Source organism: Rhinoderma darwinii, unplaced genomic scaffold, assembly GCF_050947455.1.
Source record: "Rhinoderma darwinii isolate aRhiDar2 unplaced genomic scaffold, aRhiDar2.hap1 Scaffold_3903, whole genome shotgun sequence".
NCBI lineage: Eukaryota > Metazoa > Chordata > Amphibia > Anura > Rhinodermatidae > Rhinoderma > Rhinoderma darwinii.
The window spans coordinates 52,708-77,322 of NW_027463527.1; the positions used below are offsets into that span (position 1 = coordinate 52,708).

Consider the following 24,615-nt stretch of genomic DNA (forward strand, 5'->3'; position numbering starts at 1 on the left):
CTACTATAATACTGCTCCTATATACAAGAATATAACTACTATAATACTGCTCCTATATACAAGAATATAACTACTATAATACTGCCCCTTATATACAAGACTATAACTACTATAATACTGCTCCTATATACAAGAATATAACTACTATAATACTGCCCCCTATATACAAGAATATAACTACTATAATACTGCCCCCTATATACAAGAAAATAACTACTATAATACTGCTCCTATATACAAGAATATAACTACTATAATACTGCCCCTTATATACAAGACTATAACTACTATAATACTGCTCCTATATACAAGAATATAACTACTATAATACTGCCCCCTATATACAAGAATATAACTACTATAATACTGCTCCTATATACAGGAATATAACTACTATAATACTGCCCCTATATACAAGAATAGAACTACTATAATAATGTCCCTATATACAAGAATATAACTACTATAATACTGCTCCCTATATACAAGAATATAACTACTATAATACTGCTCCTATATACAAGAATATAACTACTATAATACTTCTCCTATATACAAGAATATAACTACTATAATACTGCCCCTATATACAAGAATATAACTACTATAATACTGCCCCTATATACAAGAATATAACTACTATAATACTGCTCCTATATACAAGAATATAACTACTATAATACTGCCCCCTATATATAAGAATATAACTACTATAATACTGCCCCTATATACAAGAATATAACTACTATAATACTGCCCCCTATATACAAGAATATATCTACTATAATACTGCCCCTTATATACAAGACTATAACTACTATAATACTGCTCCTATATACAAGAATATAACTACTATAATACTGCTCCTATATACAAGAATATAACTACTATAATACTGCTCCTATATACAAGAATATAACTACTATAATACTGCCCCTTATATACAAGACTATAACTACTATAATACTGCTCCTATATACAAGAATATAACTACTATAATACTGCTCCTATATACAGGAATATAACTACTATATACTGCCCCCTATATACAAGAATATAACTACTATAATACTGCCCCTATATACAAGAATATAACTACTATAATACTGCTCCTATATACAAGAATATAACTACTATAATACTTCTCCTATATACAAGAATATAACTACTATAATACTGCCCCTATATACAAGAATATAACTACTATAATACTGCTCCTATATACAAGAATATAACTACTATAATACTGCTCCTATATACAAGAATATAACTACTATAATACTGCCCCCTATATATAAGAATATAACTACTATAATACTGCCCCTATATACAAGAATATAACTACTATAATACTGCCCCCTATATATAAGAATATATCTACTATAATACTGCCCCTTATATACAAGACTATAACTACTATAATACTGCTCCTATATACAAGAATATAACTACTATAATACTGCTCCTATATACAAGAATATAACTACTATAATACTGCTCCTATATACAAGAATATAACTACTATAATACTGCCCCTTATATACAAGACTATAACTACTATAATACTGCTCCTATATACAAGAATATAACTACTATAATACTGCTCCTATATACAGGAATATAACTACTATATACTGCCCCCTATATACAAGAATATAACTACTATAATACTGCCCCTATATACAAGAATATAACTACTATAATACTGCTCTGTATATACAAGAATATAACTACAATAATACTGCCCCTATATACAAGAATATAACTACTATATTACTGCCCCTATATACAAGAATATAACTACTATAATACTGCTCCCTATATACAAGAATATAACTACTATAATACTGCCCCTATATACAAGAATATAACTACTATAATACTGCCCCTATATACAAGAATATAACTACTATATTACTGCCCCTATATACAAGAATATAACTACTATAATACTGCCCCCTATATACAAGAATATAACTACTATAATACTGCCTCCTATATACAAGAATATAACTATTATAATACTGCTCCTATATACAAGAATATAACTACTATATACTGCCCCCTATATACAAGAATATAACTACTATAATACTGCTCCTATATACAAGAGTATAACTACTATATACTGCCCCCTATATACAAGAATATAACTACTATAATACTGCCGCTATATACAAGAATATAACTACTATAATACAGCCCCCTATATACAAGTATATAACTACTATAATACTGCCCCTATATACAGGAATATAACTACTATAATACTGCCCCTATATACAAGAATATAACTACTATAATACTGCCCCTATATACAAGTATATAACTACTATAATACTGCCCCTATATACAAGAATATAACTACTATAATACTGCCCCTATATACAAGAATATAACTACTATAATATTGCCCCCTATGTACAAGAATATAACTACTATAATACTGCCCCCTATATACAAGAATATACCTACTATAATACTGCTCCTATATACAAGAATATAACTACTATAATACTGCTCCTATATACAAGACTATAACTACTATAATACTGCCCCCTATATACAAGAATATAACTACTATAATCCTGCCGCTATATACAAGAATATAACTACTATAATACAGCCCCCTATATACAAGTATATAACTACTATAATACTGCCCCTATATACAAGAATATAACTACTATAATACTGCCCCTATATACAAGTATATAACTACTATAATACTGCCCCTATATACAAGAATATATCTACTATAATACTGCCCCTTATATACAAGACTATAACTACTATAATACTGCTCCTATATACAAGAATATAACTACTATAATACTGCTCCTATATACAAGAATATAACTACTATAATACTGCTCCTATATACAAGAATATAACTACTATAATACTGCCCCTTATATACAAGACTATAACTACTATAATACTGCTCCTATATACAAGAATATAACTACTATAATACTGCTCCTATATACAGGAATATAACTACTATATACTGCCCCCTATATACAAGAATATAACTACTATAATACTGCCCCTATATACAAGAATATAACTACTATAATACTGCTCCTATATACAAGAATATAACTACTATAATACTTCTCCTATATACAAGAATATAACTACTATAATACTGCCCCTATATACAAGAATATAACTACTATAATACTGCTCCTATATACAAGAATATAACTACTATAATACTGCTCCTATATACAAGAATATAACTACTATAATACTGCCCCCTATATATAAGAATATAACTACTATAATACTGCCCCTATATACAAGAATATAACTACTATAATACTGCCCCCTATATATAAGAATATATCTACTATAATACTGCCCCTTATATACAAGACTATAACTACTATAATACTGCTCCTATATACAAGAATATAACTACTATAATACTGCTCCTATATACAAGAATATAACTACTATAATACTGCTCCTATATACAAGAATATAACTACTATAATACTGCCCCTTATATACAAGACTATAACTACTATAATACTGCTCCTATATACAAGAATATAACTACTATAATACTGCTCCTATATACAGGAATATAACTACTATATACTGCCCCCTATATACAAGAATATAACTACTATAATACTGCCCCTATATACAAGAATATAACTACTATAATACTGCTCTGTATATACAAGAATATAACTACTATAATACTGCCCCTATATACAAGAATATAACTACTATATTACTGCCCCTATATACAAGAATATAACTACTATAATACTGCTCCCTATATACAAGAATATAACTACTATAATACTGCCCCTATATACAAGAATATAACTACTATAATACTGCCCCTATATACAAGAATATAACTACTATATTACTGCCCCTATATACAAGAATATAACTACTATAATACTGCCCCCTATATACAAGAATATAACTACTATAATACTGCCTCCTATATACAAGAATATAACTATTATAATACTGCTCCTATATACAAGAATATAACTACTATAATACTGCCCCCTATATACAAGAATATAACTACTATAATACTGCTCCTATATACAAGAGTATAACTACTATATACTGCCCCCTATATACAAGAATATAACTACTATAATACTGCCGCTATATACAAGAATATAACTACTATAATACAGCCCCCTATATACAAGTATATAACTACTATAATACTGCCCCTATATACAGGAATATAACTACTATAATACTGCCCCTATATACAAGAATATAACTACTATAATACTGCCCCTATATACAAGTATATAACTACTATAATACTGCCCCTATATACAAGAATATAACTACTATAATACTGCCCCTATATACAAGAATATAACTACTATAATATTGCCCCCTATGTACAAGAATATAACTACTATAATACTGCCCCCTATATACAAGAATATACCTACTATAATACTGCTCCTATATACAAGAATATAACTACTATAATACTGCTCCTATATACAAGACTATAACTACTATAATACTGCCCCCTATATACAAGAATATAACTACTATAATCCTGCCGCTATATACAAGAATATAACTACTATAATACAGCCCCCTATATACAAGTATATAACTACTATAATACTGCCCCTATATACAAGAATATAACTACTATAATACTGCCCCTATATACAAGTATATAACTACTATAATACTGCCCCTATATACAAGAATATAACTACTATAATACTGCCCCTATATACAAGAATATAACTACTATAATACTGCCCCTATATACAAGTATATAACTACTATAATACTGCCCCTATATACAAGAATATAACTACTATAATACTGCCCCTATATACAAGAATATAACTACTATAATATTGCCCCCTATGTACAAGAATATAACTACTATAATACTGCCCCCTATATACAAGAATATACCTACTATAATACTGCTCCTATATACAAGAATATAACTACTATAATACTGCTCCTATATACAAGACTATAACTACTATAATACTGCCCCCTATATACAAGAATATAACTACTATAATACTGCTCCTATATACAAGACTATAACTACTATAATACTGCCCCCTATATACAAGAATATAACTACTATAATACTGCTCCTATATACAAGACTATAACTACTATAATACCGCCCCCTATATACAAGAATATAACTACTATAATACTGCCCCCTATATACAAGAATATAACTACTATAATACTGCCCCCTATATACAAGAGTATAACTACTATAATACTGCTCTGTATATACAAGAATATAACTACTATAATACTGCTCCTATATACAAGAATATAACTACTATAATACTGCTCCTATATACAAGAATATAACTACTATAATACTGCTCCTATATACAAGAATATAACTACTATAATACTGCCTCCTATATACAAGAATATAACTACTATAATATAGCCCCCTATATACAAGAATATAACTACTATAATACTGCCCCCTATATACAAGAATATACCTACTATAATACTGCTCCTATATACAAGAATATAACTACTATAATACTGCTCCTATATACAAGAATATAACTACTATAATACTGCCCCCTATATACAAGAATATAACTACTATAATACTGCTCCTATATACAAGAATATAACTACTATAATACTGCCCCCTATAGACACAACAATATAACTACTATAATACTGCTCCTATATACAAGACTATAACTACTATAATCCTGCCGCTATATACAAGAATATAACTACTATAATACAGCCCCCTATATACAAGTATATAACTACTATAATACTGCCCCTATATACAAGAATATAACTACTATAATACTGCCCCTATATACAAGAATATAACTACTATAATACTGCCCCTATATACAAGTATATAACTACTATAATACTGCCCCTATATACAAGAATATAACTACTATAATACTGCCCCTATATACAAGAATATAACTACTATAATATTGCCCCCTATGTACAAGAATATAACTACTATAATACTGCCCCCTATATACAAGAATATAACTACTATAATACTGCTCCTATATACAAGACTATAACTACTATAATACTGCTCCTATATACAAGAGTATAACTACTATATACTGCCCCCTATATACAAGAATATAACTACTATAATACTGCCGCTATATACAAGAATATAACTACTATAATACAGCCCCCTATATACAAGTATATAACTACTATAATACTGCCCCTATATACAGGAATATAACTACTATAATACTGCCCCTATATACAAGAATATAACTACTATAATACTGCCCCTATATACAAGTATATAACTACTATAATACTGCCCCTATATACAAGAATATAACTACTATAATACTGCCCCTATATACAAGAATATAACTACTATAATATTGCCCCCTATGTACAAGAATATAACTACTATAATACTGCCCCCTATATACAAGAATATACCTACTATAATACTGCTCCTATATACAAGAATATAACTACTATAATACTGCTCCTATATACAAGACTATAACTACTATAATACTGCCCCCTATATACAAGAATATAACTACTATAATCCTGCCGCTATATACAAGAATATAACTACTATAATACAGCCCCCTATATACAAGTATATAACTACTATAATACTGCCCCTATATACAAGAATATAACTACTATAATACTGCCCCTATATACAAGTATATAACTACTATAATACTGCCCCTATATACAAGAATATAACTACTATAATACTGCCCCTATATACAAGAATATAACTACTATAATACTGCCCCTATATACAAGTATATAACTACTATAATACTGCCCCTATATACAAGAATATAACTACTATGATACTGCCCCTATATACAAGAATATAACTACTATAATATTGCCCCCTATGTACAAGAATATAACTACTATAATACTGCCCCCTATATACAAGAATATACCTACTATAATACTGCTCCTATATACAAGACTATAACTACTATAATACTGCTCCTATATACAAGACTATAACTACTATAATACTGCCCCCTATATACAAGAATATAACTACTATAATACTGCTCCTATATACAAGACTATAACTACTATAATACTTCCCCCTATATACAAGAATATAACTACTATAATACTGCCTCCTATATACAAGAATATAACTACTATAATACTGCCCCCTATATACAAGAATATAACTACTATAATACTGCTCCTATATACAAGAATATAACTACTATAATACTGCCCCCTATAGACACAACAATATAACTACTATAATACTGCTCCTATATACAAGACTATAACTACTATAATCCTGCCGCTATATACAAGAATATAACTACTATAATACAGCCCCCTATATACAAGTATATAACTACTATAATACTGCCCCTATATACAAGAATATAACTACTATAATACTGCCCCTATATACAAGAATATAACTACTATAATACTGCCCCTATATACAAGTATATAACTACTATAATACTGCCCCTATATACAAGAATATAACTACTATAATACTGCCCCTATATACAAGAATATAACTACTATAATATTGCCCCCTATGTACAAGAATATAACTACTATAATACTGCCCCCTATATACAAGAATATAACTACTATAATACTGCTCCTATATACAAGACTATAACTACTATAATACTGCTCCTATATACAAGAGTATAACTACTATATACTGCCCCCTATATACAAGAATATAACTACTATAATACTGCCGCTATATACAAGAATATAACTACTATAATACAGCCCCCTATATACAAGTATATAACTACTATAATACTGCCCCTATATACAGGAATATAACTACTATAATACTGCCCCTATATACAAGAATATAACTACTATAATACTGCCCCTATATACAAGTATATAACTACTATAATACTGCCCCTATATACAAGAATATAACTACTATAATACTGCCCCTATATACAAGAATATAACTACTATAATATTGCCCCCTATGTACAAGAATATAACTACTATAATACTGCCCCCTATATACAAGAATATACCTACTATAATACTGCTCCTATATACAAGAATATAACTACTATAATACTGCTCCTATATACAAGACTATAACTACTATAATACTGCCCCCTATATACAAGAATATAACTACTATAATCCTGCCGCTATATACAAGAATATAACTACTATAATACAGCCCCCTATATACAAGTATATAACTACTATAATACTGCCCCTATATACAAGAATATAACTACTATAATACTGCCCCTATATACAAGTATATAACTACTATAATACTGCCCCTATATACAAGAATATAACTACTATAATACTGCCCCTATATACAAGAATATAACTACTATAATACTGCCCCTATATACAAGTATATAACTACTATAATACTGCCCCTATATACAAGAATATAACTACTATAATACTGCCCCTATATACAAGAATATAACTACTATAATATTGCCCCCTATGTACAAGAATATAACTACTATAATACTGCCCCCTATATACAAGAATATACCTACTATAATACTGCTCCTATATACAAGACTATAACTACTATAATACTGCTCCTATATACAAGACTATAACTACTATAATACTGCTCCTATATACAAGACTATAACTACTATAATACTGCCCCCTATATACAAGAATATAACTACTATAATACTGCTCCTATATACAAGACTATAACTACTATAATACTTCCCCCTATATACAAGAATATAACTACTATAATACTGCCTCCTATATACAAGAATATAACTACTATAATACTGCCCCCTATATACAAGAATATAACTACTATAATACTGCATCCTATATACAAGAATATAACTACTATAATACTGCTCCCTATATACAAGAATATAACTACTATCATACTGCCCCCTATATACAAGAATATAACTATTATAATTATCTTTTTTATTTGAAAACTTGCAACAAATTATTACAATACCTTTGCAATACACTCATAACAGATAAAGAAAATAAACATTTGTCTCTTAATAACATCACAATCATTAAACAAACCATAATATATGAATATTGCTCCAGTATAGATTGTTTCAACTATTTTTCATGATATTATTCTAGACAGTATTACAGGAGAGTTCTTCTTTATTGGTGACCGGGCAGCATCGCGCACACCACAGATGGTACACGGTCACCACATTTATGACATATACTGAACCTCTGATATAAACGGAGTTCGGGGTAGAAGTCTCCATACAGCAGCTGAGAGTTTCACTGTCCCAATAGATGTGGTGACTGCAGGGACACAGCAGGGACATTACTCTGTAGATTAGTCTCTTGTATAAAGATGACATTGGTTTTGTCGTCAGACAAACGCTGGAATATCGCCTGCCGCCTGCTCCTATTCTTCACACTGTTCACATTGATGGAGGTGATTTTCAGCCTCATCCTGGTTACATGTCTTTCCTACTTTTTTTCCTTCTTCCACTGCTATGTCCTGTAACACCCCATCTTTTGGTGGACATTGGGGGGTCAGCGTCTTCATCCTGAGGTTCGTCATCTGGGTTGTGTGAGGAGACTTGCTCCATCTCTGCTTCTTCTTCCTGGTCATCTTCCCCCAGCGCACAGTAACGTCCCCCAGTTATCGCCAGCACTGGAGACTCCGGTGATTTCTTTGCAGCAGTGATTTTTTTCCTAGAAGAATCATCTGTTTTACTTCTCCTTTTAACCGTCTGAAATCCCTCCTCATCGATACTGGTCGCTGCGGCTGGATCAGCTGGTTTTTTACTGGTCGCTGCGGCTGGCCCAGCTGTTTTTTTACTGGTCGCTGTGGCTGGATCAGCTGGTTCCTTACTGGTGTCGGGCAGATGTTTGGTGACAGAGTGACTGGATATTTTACTTTTAGCATGACCTCTATTTTCAGTGGCTGGTGACACTTGTGCAGCATCCACAGATGGGACATTCGTCTCTGGAGCAGGGTCTCTGGTACTTTGGCTCACATCCTCGCTGGGACTTCCAGGTTCTGGGGTTGTATCTACACATATGGAGACATCCTCCTGCTCTTCCTCCATGGCTTCTTTAAAGGTCTCCTCTTTATTATGTTCTGCATGTGGACACTCCTGGAATGTATGTCCAGGTCCTAAGCACAGGTTACAGACGACAGGTCCTGTACAATCGTCCTTCACATGCCCAAACTGACCACATAGTGAGCACTTAATACGGGAACAGTTGAATGCCAGGTGTCTGCCCCCACATCTATGGCACAGTCGCGGTTGACCAGGGTAGTAACATACGCCTCTCTCCGAGCCCAGGTAGAAGGAGTGCGGCAGATGTCTGGTCACTCCATTCTCCTGAACCAGCTGGATCTTGACAGAATATCCTCCATTCCAGATCTCCTCCTCATCATAGATCTTTGTTGGCAGTCTCTTCACCTCACAATATCTGCTCAACCAGTGCTGCAAATCTGCCAGAGCCACCACCTCAGACTGGAACAGGATGGTGGCAGTGACTACCTGGGGTTTAGTCAGCTGGATGACATGTAGATGCTCCCACATCGCGTGCTCCTTTGTATCATTATAAATACTCCAGAATAAATCTAGACTATATTGCAGCTTGAAACTAATGTCATAATTCCTGCTGGAGGGAACGTGGATCAGAGCGAACACCTCAGAAGCTTTAAACTTCATAAACTCCTTCAAAAAAACTTTCCCAATGTAGAGTCTGGAGGGGAGGTTTTCCTCTGGTCCTGAGTACCTGATTCTGACCGCGTTCCTCCTCTGAGGTGAGGGGTTAGTCGGTCTTGTGACGCTGGAGAACAGTCTCCTGTACTGAGGTCTGTCAGCAGGTGGGTCAGGACTGGACCTCTCCTCAGCTGATTGTACTGCAGATCCTCCTGTGTCTGCTCGTGATCGCTGTGTAACCTGCACTCCATTCACTGACACTGTGGACGGCTGAACCTCCAGAACAGGGTCTGCAATGTCCGCCTCAGCCTGTGCCGCTGGTTCATCAGATATCAGACTGTCAATCACCGCGCTGAGCGAGGTCTCACTTACAATGTCAGTATATGCGGCACTTTCTTGCTCACTCCCAGGAGTGCCACTCGCATTCACTTCATCAGTACTGCACATAGAGTCTACTGCAGTTAACCCCTCGTCAGCTGGCACACATTTCTCTGCAGCTTTAGCAGCATTTGTGTTGGCTGATTGCACAGACCCCACACATGATGAGAGATGTGATCCTCCAGCCACTGCACACTCATATCTTCCAGGGTTTCCCTGCTCCACAATATTATACACAGTCTTATAGTCAGTGTCTTTTTTTGCAATGATATTTTTTCTCTTCACAGTTTGGGCTCGGGTCTCCCTTTTGTTCTCAATTGCCCAGTTCTTTATTTTGTGTACTGTGCATGATTCTTTCTGCAATCTCTCCTTCAATATCACCAGCTCACGTGTGCAAACATCCAGACACTCACATTTCATCAGCTTTGCCTTTGGATCAGTCTCTTGGTTAATTTCAGTTCTCAATTTGCGAACTTGCATTTCCATTTTAAAGATATTTTTCTTTGTCATTTTTGTGCACAATTCACCAACATCATGAGATTCAGTTGACTCACCAGCCACCATTTCCAGATCATCACCTCCACCATCTCCATGCTGCAGGCCAAACTCCAGACTCTGGGCTTTCCTAGGATCATCAGCCCAGGACCCCTCCCCTCCACCTGGGTCAGAAGCCATGCATAGTCCTAACAGGGAGCTCACAAGCACACGTCTATCCTCTCCTATGGACAAGAATATAACTACTATAATACTGCCCCCTATATACAAGAATATAACTACTATAATACTGCCCCCTATATACAAGAATATAACTACTATAATACTGCCCCCTATATACAAGAATATAACTACTATAATACTGCTCCTATATACAAGAATATAACTACTATAATACTGCCCCCTATATACAAGACTATAACTACTATAATACTGCCTCTATATACAAGAATATAACTACTATAATACTGCTCCTATATACAAGAATATAACTACTATAATACTGCCCCTATATACAAGAATATAACTACTATAATACTGCCCCTATATACAAGAATATAACTACTATAATACTGCCCCCTATGTACAGGAATATAACTACTATAATACTGCCTCTATATACAAGAATATAACTACTATAATACTGCTCCTATATACAAGAATATAACTACTATAATACTGCCCCTATATACAAGAATATAACTACTATAATACTGCCCCTATATACAAGAATATAACTACTATAATACTGCTCCCTATATATAAGAATATAACTACTATAATACTGCCTCTATATACAAGAATATAACTACTATAATACTGCTCCCTATATACAAGAATATAGCTACTATAATACTGCTCCTATATACAAGAATATAACTACTATAATACTGCCTCTATATACAAGAATATAACTACTATAATACTGCCCCTATATACAAGAATATAACTACTATAATACTGCCCCCTATATACAAGAATATAACTACTATAATACTGCCTCTATATACAAGAATATAACTACTATAATACTGCCCCTATATACAAGAATATAACTACTATAATACTGCCCCTATATACAAGAATATAACTACTATAATACTGCCCCCTATATACAAGAATATAACTACTATAATACTGCCTCTATATACAAGAATATAACTACTATAATACTGCTCCTATATACAAGAATATAACTACTATAATACTGCCCCTATATACAAGAATATAACTACTATAATACTGCTCCTATATACAAGAATATGACTACTATAATACTGCTCCTTTATACAAGAATATAACTACTATAATACTGCCTCCTATATACAAGAATATAACTAATATAATACTGCTCCTATATACAAGAATATGACTACTATAATACTGCTCCTTTATACAAGAATATAACTACTATAATACTGCCTCCTATATACAAGAATATAACTACTATAATACTGCTCCTATGTACAAGAATATAACTACTATATTACTGCCCCTATAGACAAGAATATAACTACTATAACACTGCTCCTATATACGAGAATATAACTACTATAATACTGCTCCTATATACAAGAATATAACTACTATAATACTGCCCCTATATACAAGAATATAACTACTATAATACTGCCCCCTATGTACAGGAATATAACTACTATATTACTGCTCCTATATACAAGAATATAACTACTATAATACTGCTCCTATATACAAGAATATAATTACTATAATACTGCTCCTATATACAAGAATATAACTACTATAATACTGCCCCCTATATACAAGAATATAACTACTATAATACTGCCCCATATATACAAGAATATAACTACTATAATACTGCCCATATATACAAGAATATAACTACTATAATACTGCTCCCTATATACAAGAATATAACTACTATTAGGCTATGTTCACACAGGGTATTTTGCCGAGTTTTTTGACGCGGAAACCGCATCGCAAAACTCGGCAGAAACGGCCCGAGAACGCCTAAAAACTGCCTCGCGGGAAAAAGAAGCGACATGCCCTATCTTCGGGCGCTTCCGCCTCTGACCTCCCATTGACTTCAATGGGAGGCAGGAGAAAGTGTATTTCTCGCTGTTTTATGCCCGCGGCGCTCAATGGCCGCGGGCGAAAAACGGCGCGATAATTGCCGCGAAAATCGGCGTGCAGGGAGAGGAATATCTGCCTCAAAGTTCCAAACGGAATTTTGAGGCAGATATTCCTCCCCCAAAATACTCCGTGTGAACATAGCCTAATACTGCTCCTATATACAAGAATATAACTACTATAATACTGCTCCTATATACAAGAATATAACTACTATAATACTGCCCCTATATACAAGAATATAACTACTATAATACTGCCCCCTATATACAAGAATATAACTACTATAATACTGCTCCTATATACAAGAATATAACTACTATAATACTGTCCCCTATATACAAGAATATAACTACTATAATACTGCTCCTATATACAAGAATATAACTACTATAATACTGCTCCTATATACAAGAATATAACTACTATAATACTGCCCCTATATACAAGAATATAACTACTATAATACTGCCCCCTATATACAAGAATAGAACTACTATAATACTGCCCCCTATATACAAGAATATAACCACTATAATACTGCTCCCTATATACAAGAATATAACTACTATAATACTGCTCCTATATACAAGAATATAACTACTATAATACTGCCCCCTATATACAAGAATATAACTACTATAATACTGCTCCTATATACAAGAATATAACTACTATAATACTGCCCCCTATATACAAGAATATAACTACTATAATACTGCTCCTATATACATGAATATAACTACTATAATACTGCTCCTATATACAAGAATATAACTACTATAATACTGCCCCCTATATACAAGAATATAACTACTATAATACTGCCCCTATATACAAGAATATAACTACTATAATACTGCCCCCTATATACAAGAATATAACTACTATAATACTGCTCCTATATACAAGAATATAACTACTATAATACTGCCCCCTATATACAAGAATATAACTACTATAATACTGCTCCTATATACAAGAATATAGCTACTATAATACTGCCCCTATATACAAGAATATAACCACTATAATACTGCCCCTATATACAAGAATATAACTACTATAATACTGCTCCTATATACAAGAATATAACTACTATAATACTGCTCCTATATACAAGAATATAACTACTATAATACTGCCCCTATATACAAGAATATAACTACTATAATACTGCCCCTATATACAAGAATATAACTACTATAATACTGCTCCCTATATACAAGAATATAACTACTATAATACTGCCCCCTATATACAAGAATATAACTACTATAATACTGCCCCTATATACAAGAATATAACTACTATAATACTGCTCCCTATATACAGGAATATAACTACTATAATACTGCTCCCTATATACAGGAATATAACTACTATAATACTGCCTCTATATACAAGAATATAACTACTTTAAGGCTATGTTCACACAGAGTTTTTTGCAGGCAGAATTTCCGCCTCAAAATTCCGTTTAGAAGTTTGAGGCAGATTTACCTCTCCCTGCACGCCGGCGTTTTTCACCCGTGGCCATTGAGCGCCGCGGGCATAAAACGCAGCGGAATATGCTTTCTCTGCCTCCCATTGATGTCAATGGGAGTTCAGATGCGTAAACGCCCGAAGATAGGGCATGTCCCTTCTTTCTCCCGCGAGACGGTTTTACCGCTCACGGGAAAAAGACGCCTCCACCTCCCATTGAAACGGGCCGTTTTTGACGAGTTTTGCGGCGCGGTTTCAGCGTCAAAAAACTCGTAAAAAAACCTCTGTGTGAACATAGCCTTATACTGCCCTATATACAAAAACAGACGATTCTCCTTTCCTACAGGCTATAGATTCTGTGTACTTCACTGCCTTCGTGGAGGACGGTAAAAGTTTCATCATCACTCGTGTCGCTAGGAGGCCGGGGAACCTCTGTGAAGTTTGGGTCTTTATGAGGGTGGATGGAGTCGGGGATTTTGAGGTAAGTCTATGATGGGTTGTGATTAGGAGAATTGTGACTATATCTGAGCCTTTAGGACAAGTTGTGTGGGTATTGTCTCTGGCAGTTCCCTGATGTTCTCAAGCCATTGTGCAACCACAACTCCCAGCATAGTTATGGGAGCGTGTTCAGGAAGTTGCAAATCGAAATTGACGATAAACAACAAATAATTATTGGAGTCTCCGTCATTGAATGGCCTATGCACAGAAGTAATATCTGAGTATGGAGGACGGGGATCAGGGCCAATTTAAGGAGGTGGCAAAAAGATGCTACTACAAAAGGTACCTGAGGGTAAAAACAGTGTGGCAGTAAAAATCCCTGTCCTCTCTGATCTGCATGATCTCTAGAATCTGTATGATCTTTAGGATCTCTATAATCTCTAGGATCTATATAATCTCTAGGATCTGTATGATCTCTAGGATTTTATGATCTCTAGAATCTCTATAATCTGTATGATCTCTAGGATCTGTATAATCTCTAGGATCCGTATGATCTCTAGGACCTCTATAATCTCTACGATCCGTATGATCTGTATAATCTCTAGGATCTGTATGATCTCTATGATCTGTATGATCTCTCGAATCTCTATAATCTGTATGATCTCTAGGATCCGTATGATCTGTATAATCTCTAGGATCCGTATGATCTGAATAATCTCTAGGATCTGTATAATCTCTAGGATCTGTATGATCTCTAGAATCTCTAGGATCCGTATGATCTTAATGTATGGCTGTGTTGTGTGAAGCATTTTCTAGAAAACTGGCCCTGCGTGGATTGAGTATGAAGGAGTTATCCAACGAGGGGCAGATGAGGTTGATTTATTTTATGTAACTTTTCTCTGTAGCATCCTGAACACCCCACCACCATCATGGAGACTGAGGCACACAACAGCTGGAGCGCTGGGGGTCTCAATATTACGTGCATGCTGCCGTACCAAACATGGAGGATTTCTTTTGATGGTCTCTTAAGGTAGATGACACTTTCCGGCGGCCCGTGTGATGCTCAGAACCGATTGTAAAAATGAATGCACAATCCACAACGCCTGGTGTGGTAAATGGTAGGATGCCTAATACAGTAATGAGAAGACTGCAGACCCCATGCTCTAATAACAATGAGATGACTCTGCAGACTCCACCCTCTAATAATAATGAGATTACTTTGCCAACCCCACCCTCTAATAACAATGAGATGACTCTGCAGACCCTAGACTCTAATAATAATAATGAGATGACTCTGCAAACTCTACCCTCTAATAATAATGAGATGACTCTGCAGACTTCACGCTCTAATAACAATGAGATGACTTTGCAGACCCCACCCTCTAATAATAATAATAATGAGATGACTCTGCAGACCCCACCCTCTAATAATAATAATAATGAGATGACTCTGCAGACCCCACCCTCTAATAATAATGCGAGGACTCTGCAGACTGCATGCTCTAATAACAATGAGATGACTCTGCAGACCCTGCCCTCTAATAATAATAATGAGATGACTCTGCAGACCCCACCCTCTAATAATAATAATAATAATAATAATGAGATGACTCTGCAGACCCCACCCTCTAATCATAATAATAACAATGAGATGACTTTGCAGACCCCACCCTCTAATAATAATAATAATAATAATGAGATGACTCTGCAGACCCCACCCTCTAATAATAATGCAAGGACTCTGCAGACTGCATGCTCTAATAACAATGAGATGACTCTGCAGACTGCATGCTCTAATAACAATGAGATGACTCTGCAGACCCTGCCCTCTAATAATAATGAGATGACTCTGCAAACTCTGCCCTCTAATAATAATGAGATGACTCTGCAGACCCCACCCTCTAATAATAATGCAAGGACTCTGCAGACTGCATGCTCTAATAACAATGAGATGACTCTGCAGACTGCATGCTCTAATAACAATGAGATGACTCTGCAGACCCTGCCCTCTAATAATAATAATAATGAGATGACTCTGCAAACTCTGCCCTCTAATAATAATGAGATGACTCTGCAGACCCCACCCTCTAATAATAATGCAAGGACTCTGCAGACTGCATGCTCTAATAACAATGAGATGACTCTGCAGACTGCATGCTCTAATAACAATGAGATGACTCTGCAGACCCTGCCCTCTAATAATAATAATGAGATGACTCTGCAAACTCTGCCCTCTAATAATAATGAGATGACTCTGTAGACCCTTTAATGATTAAGGAGATAATTTTGCCAACCCTGCCCAGCCCTAATGATAATGAGATGACTGCTTACTCCTCCCTGTAATGATAATAAGATGACTCTGCCCCTCAATGACAATAATTTTGCTGACCCCACCCTCTAATATTAATGAGATGACTCCGCTCCCGTCCTCATGATAATGAGATGACTGCTGGTCACGCCCTTTGATATTAATTTGATACATTTTGCGGACTGCCCTTTATTGATAATGAGATGACTCTGCAGACTCCACCCTCTAATGATAATGAGATGACTCTGCAGACTCCACCCTCTAATAATAATGAGATGATCTGCAGAAAACAGGAAATGTCAGCCTACTGTGTGCTTCAGTGGCTGATTTTTAGATAAATCATTTTCTGATGATACTTTCCCTTTTAAGTATATGTTCTTTTTATCATCCGGTTTTCAGGAAGGGAAGTTTCCGACATGGTGACAATGAAGGTGACGGCGAGATCGTGCACGTAAAGTTCACAATGCTGTACGAGAAATATTTGTCTAAACAGTTGGAAACTCTCTGGGGAACTACAGGTCACAGCATATATCAGATTTATGGTAAATGTTACATGTGTTACTTTATGTCTCCTCCGCAGCTGGACGGCCGTCACCGACGTGTTTGACTTTGATTATGACTTTCATCCTGGCGCGGCCGCAGATGCGATGGCCTTGGAGACGTTGACCAAGAATTTTTTGTTTACTGTGAAAAAGTAAGAATAACTTGTAGCTTAAAACGTGTTTAATCAGGAAAACGCGTGAACGCATGGAAGAGCGAGGAGGAGGAGAAGCAAAAATGGGCGTGGCCGAGTAAGAATATCGCATGTAGGCGGAGCCATCAGTGTGCTTAATATTGTCCATAGGAAGTGATTAGGTCGGATGAACTAGAAATCCAGACACAAAAATGTTGCCTCAGTCGGAAGAATCTCACAGGATTGTTATAGGGAGTTCTGTGAAAAGATGGCGGCCGCGCAGAGACAAGTCTGAGACGTTTCCAGAGATCAGGAGAGAAGACGCAGGTGGAGACTGTTCTGCTGCGCAGATTTACCACATATGACTAAGGAGAAAAGTGCTTTATTATTAGATCTATTATAAAAGATATCACAGTCACTACTATTACTACTACTACTATTAGTACTACTATTACAACCACCACTATCACTACTACAACAATCAATATTATTACTACTATCACTACTACTATCACTACTACTGATACTACTACCACTACTACTACTACCACCACCACCACCACTACTACTACTACTACCACCACCACCACCACCACTACCACTACTACTGCTACCACCACCACCACCACTACCACTACTACTACTACCACCACCACTACTACCACCACCACCACCACTACCACTACTACTACTGCTACTACTACTACCACTACTACTACTACTGATACTACTACCACTACTACCACTGTCACGGAGCGGGTTAGTGGACCCACTAGGCCCTACCGCCGCAGCGGGGAGGCAGCTGGCCAAACAACAGGACACCCCAGAAATACAATGTCCCGCACAAGGGTACCTGAATAGTCCAGATGGTGGCCGCAGCTCTGGCACAGATGAGATGGGTGCAGCAGATGGTGCCAAACATGGCGGATGACACAGGAGCCGCAAGTTGCGCCAGACGTGGCGGATTCCTCCGGATGTGGCAGATAACACAGGACGTGGTGGATTCCTCCGGACGTGGTGGATTCCTCCGGATGTGGCAGATGACACAGGATGTGGCGGATTCCTCCGCATGTGGCAGATGACACAGGACGTGGCGGATTCCTAGTGACGTGGCAGATGACACAGGACGTGGCAGATGACACAGAAAGTAGCGGATTCCTCCGGACGTGGCAGATGACACAGGACTTGGCAGATGACACAGGACGTGGCGGATTCCTCCGGACGTGGCAGATGACACAGGACGTGGCAGATGACACAGAAAGTAGCGGATTCCTCCGGACGTGGCAGATGACACAGGACATGGCAGATTCCTCTGGACGTGGCAGATGACACAGGACGTGGCACGACTAGATACTAGAGCAAAGCACGGGAAACAGGAACGGGGAACAAGGTACGAGTAACAACAGGAACGGGAAACACTAAGGGACCATTTGCAAGACAGACTTGGAAAACTAACAACGCTCAGGCATCGAACTAGGGGGCTGGACCCCTCTTATAGCCCAGGGTACTCACGGGTCAAAGGTCGTTCAAGATGTCCGGTGCGCGCGCTGCCCCTTTAAGAGCGGGGACGAGCGTGCGCGCGCACCCTGCGGGCTCCGGCGGAGGTGAGTGGATGCAAGCGCTGGCGTCTCCTGAGGAGGAGGCTGGGGCCAGCGCTTGCCGACTCGTGGCTGCGGCTGTCAGCGGGAGGCTGGAGCTGACAGCACGCAGCCACGGACATTACAACCACCACCACCACCACTACTACTACTGATACTACCACTACTACTACTGATACTACTACCACTACTACTACTACTACTGATACTACTAACACTACTACTACTACTATTACTGATACTACTACTACCACCACTACTGATACTACTACCACTACTACTACTGATACTACTACTACCACTACTACTACTACCACTACCACTACTACTACTACTACTACTGATACTACTACTAATGATACTACTACTACTACTACTATTAGTACTATCACTATTACTAGGACTGCAATAACCACTATTCGTACTACTATTATTTTTACTTAAAACAATTACTACTACAACAACCAAAATTAGTAATTCTATCACTACTACAACTGCTATTAGTACTACCACCACTACAACAACCAATACAATTAGTACTACCACCACTACAACAACCACCAATATTAGTATTACTATCACTGCAACCACAATTAGGGTATGTGCACACGATATCGACAATTACGGCTGAAATTACGGAGCCGTTTTCAGGAAAAAACAGCTCCTGAATTTCAGACGTAATTGCTCGTACTCGCGTTTTGCGGGGCGTCCATTTGGAGCTGTTCTTCATTGAGGTCAATGAAAAACGTCTCAAATTACGTCCCATGAAGTGACAGGCACTTCTTTGCCGAGGCTGTAATTTTACGCGCCGTCTTTTGACAGCGACGCGTAAAATTACAGGTCGTCGGCACAGAACAATGTAAGACCCATTGAAATGAATGGGCAGATGTTTGCCGATGTATTGGAGCCGTGTTTTCAAGCGTAATTCGAGGCGTAAAACGCCCGAATTATGTCCGTAAATAGGGCGTGTGAACCCAGCCTTAGTGTTACTATCACTACTACAACAACCACTATTAGTGTTAGGCTGGATTCACACGAGCATGTTCGATCCGTAAAGGACGGAACGTATTTCGGCCGCAAGTACCGGACCGAACACACTGCAGGGAACCGGACTCCTATCATCATAGTTATGTACGATGCTAGGAGTCCCTGCCTCGCTGCCGGACAACTGTCCCGTACTGAAAACATGATTACAGCGAGGCAGGGACTCCTAGCATCGTACATAACTATGATGATAGGAGTCCGGCTCCCTGCACTGTGTTCGGTCCGGGACTTGCAGCCGAAATACGCCCGTACATTACGGACGTAACGTGGTCGTGTGAACCCAGCCTCAGGGTATGTTCACACACAGTGACTAAAAACGTCTGAAAATACGGAGCTCAAGCGAAAACAGCTCCTGATTTTCAGACGTTTTTGTAGCTACGTAAAACGCCCGAATTACGTCTGAAGCCACTGCGTGTGAACATACCCTCACTCTCACTACTACAACATCCATTATTTGTACTACAACCACTATTATTGCAGCCTCTAGATCTTTTATTGTTATCTTCGCTGTGATCGTTTCTTCGTTCCCTCTACAGATCTCGGGACGAGCACTGCCGCTATGAGCAGTGGGGAAGCCTCCAGGCCGAGGTGTCGATCACCGGTGAAGCGGAGCGCCGGGTGTCCTTGAGCGGCATCCGCAGCCATTCCTATGGTACGTTCCCCACCCCCTGCGCGCTTGTATACGGCTCAGGTCATGCGATGACACGGCTCCCTCTCTCCTGCAGGCGTCAGGAACTGGGCGGATTTCCACAGATACGTCATGTTTTTAATGCATTTCGAGGTGAGTGCGATAATGAATTCGGGGTGCGGGGAGCTCCTATACTTGAACGATCACAGGTTTAAGACTGAAGTCAATGGAAATCAAACCTGCAATGGAGGGAACCGGCTGCGCAATTTATCCATCCCTTCACCACAATGCAACAGCTGCGCTAAATCATCGCATAATATGAGAACACGCCACAAAGGTATAATGTCAAATAGTCAAAACTTCCAATAGTCCAAAAGATCCAATAATCCAGCGGCCGATCCGTGGGAGCAGGAAGGATTACACAGATGAGCAGAATGATGAATTCTATTTTTCCTCTTCTCTAGAATGGGACGTCCGTGCACCTGAACATCGTGAGCCTCCCCCAAACCACCAGACAGTAAGTAACGATGACAGATCACTAATCACAGCGGAAACGCATGACACTGCAACGAATCATCTCCTCTGCTACATACGCTTTACAGGGGATGTCCAGTTTTATGTAAATAAAGTTCTGCAGCTTTCTAATAGTTTGGGGGGATTTACTAAGGCTGATGTTTCGGATGCCAGTGTTAAATTTTACTCCGCTGGGGTAAGAAGTGCCAAATTTATTAACCGACCTCGTGCCTCTAAATAGATATAGCGCAAATTTGGGCGCCCTTAGGTCAGAATTTGAAGTCTTTGCCAACTATGAGCAGACATTGATTTGTAGAACATTTTATTGCTATTTCTGGTGTAAATTATGGTCAATCTGTTCACTGAGGCCCCGCCCCTCCTGCGAAACCCCGCCCACTATTCTCACCAGGTTCAAAAAGTGGCAAGAGGTGTGAAAAATCTCAAATTACAGCACAAATACGGGGCGAGCAGAACTTTATGACTTTTCTACATAACCACTTTAATAAATTCCCCCCCAGTGTTTCATTTTGTCACCGTTTTCAAGTTCACTGGTTGCTGTCAGTGAATAGGAACATTCTTGTTTACATTCAGAGGCCTACAACCTTTCCTGACCTAGTGCTTCTCACAGCTGAGGGTTCTGATTTTAGCCCCGTGTTCTGATTGTTGCCCCTGTGTTGTGGTTGTCGCCCCGTGTTGTGATAGTCGCCCCCATGTTGTGCTTGTCGCCCCGTGTCGTGGATGTCGCCCCCGTGTCGTGATTGTCGCCCCCGTGTCGTGGTTTTTCGCCCCCGTGTCGTGGTTGTCGCCCCCGTGTCGTGATTGTCGCCCCCGTGTCGTGATTGTCGCCCCGTGTCGTGGTTGTCGCCCCCCGTGCCGTGATTGTCGCCCCCGTGCTGTGATTGTGGCCCCCGTGTTGTGGCCCCCGTGTTGTGGTTGTCGCCCCAGTGTTGTGATTGTGGCCCCCGTGTTGTGGTTGTCGCCCCCGTGTTGTGGTTGTGGCCCCCGTGTTGTGATTGTGGCCCCCGTGTTGTGGTTGTTGCCCCCGTGCCGTGATTGTCGCCCCGTGTCGTGGTTGTCGCCCCCGTGTCGTGGTTGTCGCCCCCGTGTCGTGGTTGTCGCCCCCGTGTCGTGGTTGTCGCCCCCGTGTCGTGGTTGTCGCCCCGTGTCGTGGTTGTCGCCCCGGTGTCGTGGTTGTCGCCCCCGTGTCGTGGTTGTCGCCCCCGTGTCGTGGTTGTCGCCCCCGTGTCGTGGTTGTCGCCCCCGTGTCGTGGTTGTCGCCCCCGTGTCGTGGTTGTCGCCCCCGTGTCGTTGTTGTCGCCCCCGTGTTGTGGTTGTCGCCCCCGTGTTGTGGTTGTCGCCCCCGTGTTGTTGTTGTCGCCCCCGTGTTGTGGTTGTCGCCCCCGTGTTGTGGTTGTCGCCCCCGTGTTGTGGTTGTCGCCCCCGTGTTGTGGTTGTCGCCCCCGTGTTGTGGTTGTCGCCCCCGTGTCGTGGTTGTCGCCCCGGTGTCGTGGTTGTCGCCCCCGTGTCGTGGTTGTCGCCCCCGTGTTGTTGTTGTCGCCCCCGTGTTGTGGTTGTCGCCCCCGTGTTGTGGTTGTCGCCCCCGTGTTGTGGTTGTCGCCCCCGTGTTGTTGTTGTCGCCCCCGTGTTGTGGTTGTCGCCCCCGTGTTGTGGTTGTCGCCCCCGTGTTGTGGTTGTCGCCCCCGTGTTGTGGTTGTCGCCCCCGTGTTGTGGTTGTCGCTACAGTTGATACGTTCTCCTCAGTTTGCTGGTAGGTTACGTGTTTTTTCCGGGCGGTGAGAAATCTGGGATTGATTGGTCGGACGCTCATCTCTCTAATCTCGCCGATGATCGAGTCATTGAGAAGAATTATCAGATCCGTTTCACTGCCGGTGAGTTCTGAATTATAATGTGGTGTCAGGGGGCACTGTGACTGGTATTGTCAGGGGGCACTGTGACTGGTATTGTCAGGGGGCACTGTGGCTGGTATTGTCAGGGGGGCACTGTGACTGGTATTGTCAGGGGGCACTGTGACTGGTATTGTCAGGGGGCACTGTGACTGGTATTGTCAGGGGGCACTGTGGCTGGTATTATCAGGGGGCACTGTGGCTGGTATTGTCAGGGGGCACTGTGACTGGTATTGTCAGGGGGCACTGTGACTGGTATTGTCAGGGGGCACTGTGGCTGGTATTGTCAGGGGGCACTGTGGCTGGTATTGTCAGGGGGCACTGTGGCTGGTATTGTCAGGGGGCACT

At 38.6% G+C, this 24,615-nt stretch overlaps 1 protein-coding gene across 1 annotated transcript in view; it reads left to right on the top strand.

Moving 5' to 3' along the window:
• The window catches only part of LOC142708441 (uncharacterized), a gene marked incomplete at its 3' end in the record, with an annotated part of 36,013 nt that extends 11,761 nt beyond the window's left edge, over positions 1 to 24,252 (top strand). Inside the window, exons 2-9 of the mRNA XM_075848361.1 lie at positions 15,508 to 15,642; positions 16,505 to 16,629; positions 18,307 to 18,375; positions 18,488 to 18,601; positions 21,759 to 21,874; positions 21,948 to 22,003; positions 22,315 to 22,367; positions 24,125 to 24,252. Coding sequence (XP_075704476.1) covers positions 15,613 to 15,642; positions 16,505 to 16,629; positions 18,307 to 18,375; positions 18,488 to 18,601; positions 21,759 to 21,874; positions 21,948 to 22,003; positions 22,315 to 22,367; positions 24,125 to 24,252 — 691 coding nt within the window. The remainder of the gene's footprint in view (positions 1 to 15,507; positions 15,643 to 16,504; positions 16,630 to 18,306; positions 18,376 to 18,487; positions 18,602 to 21,758; positions 21,875 to 21,947; positions 22,004 to 22,314; positions 22,368 to 24,124) is intronic.
• Positions 24,253 to 24,615: the final 363 nt, after the last annotated feature.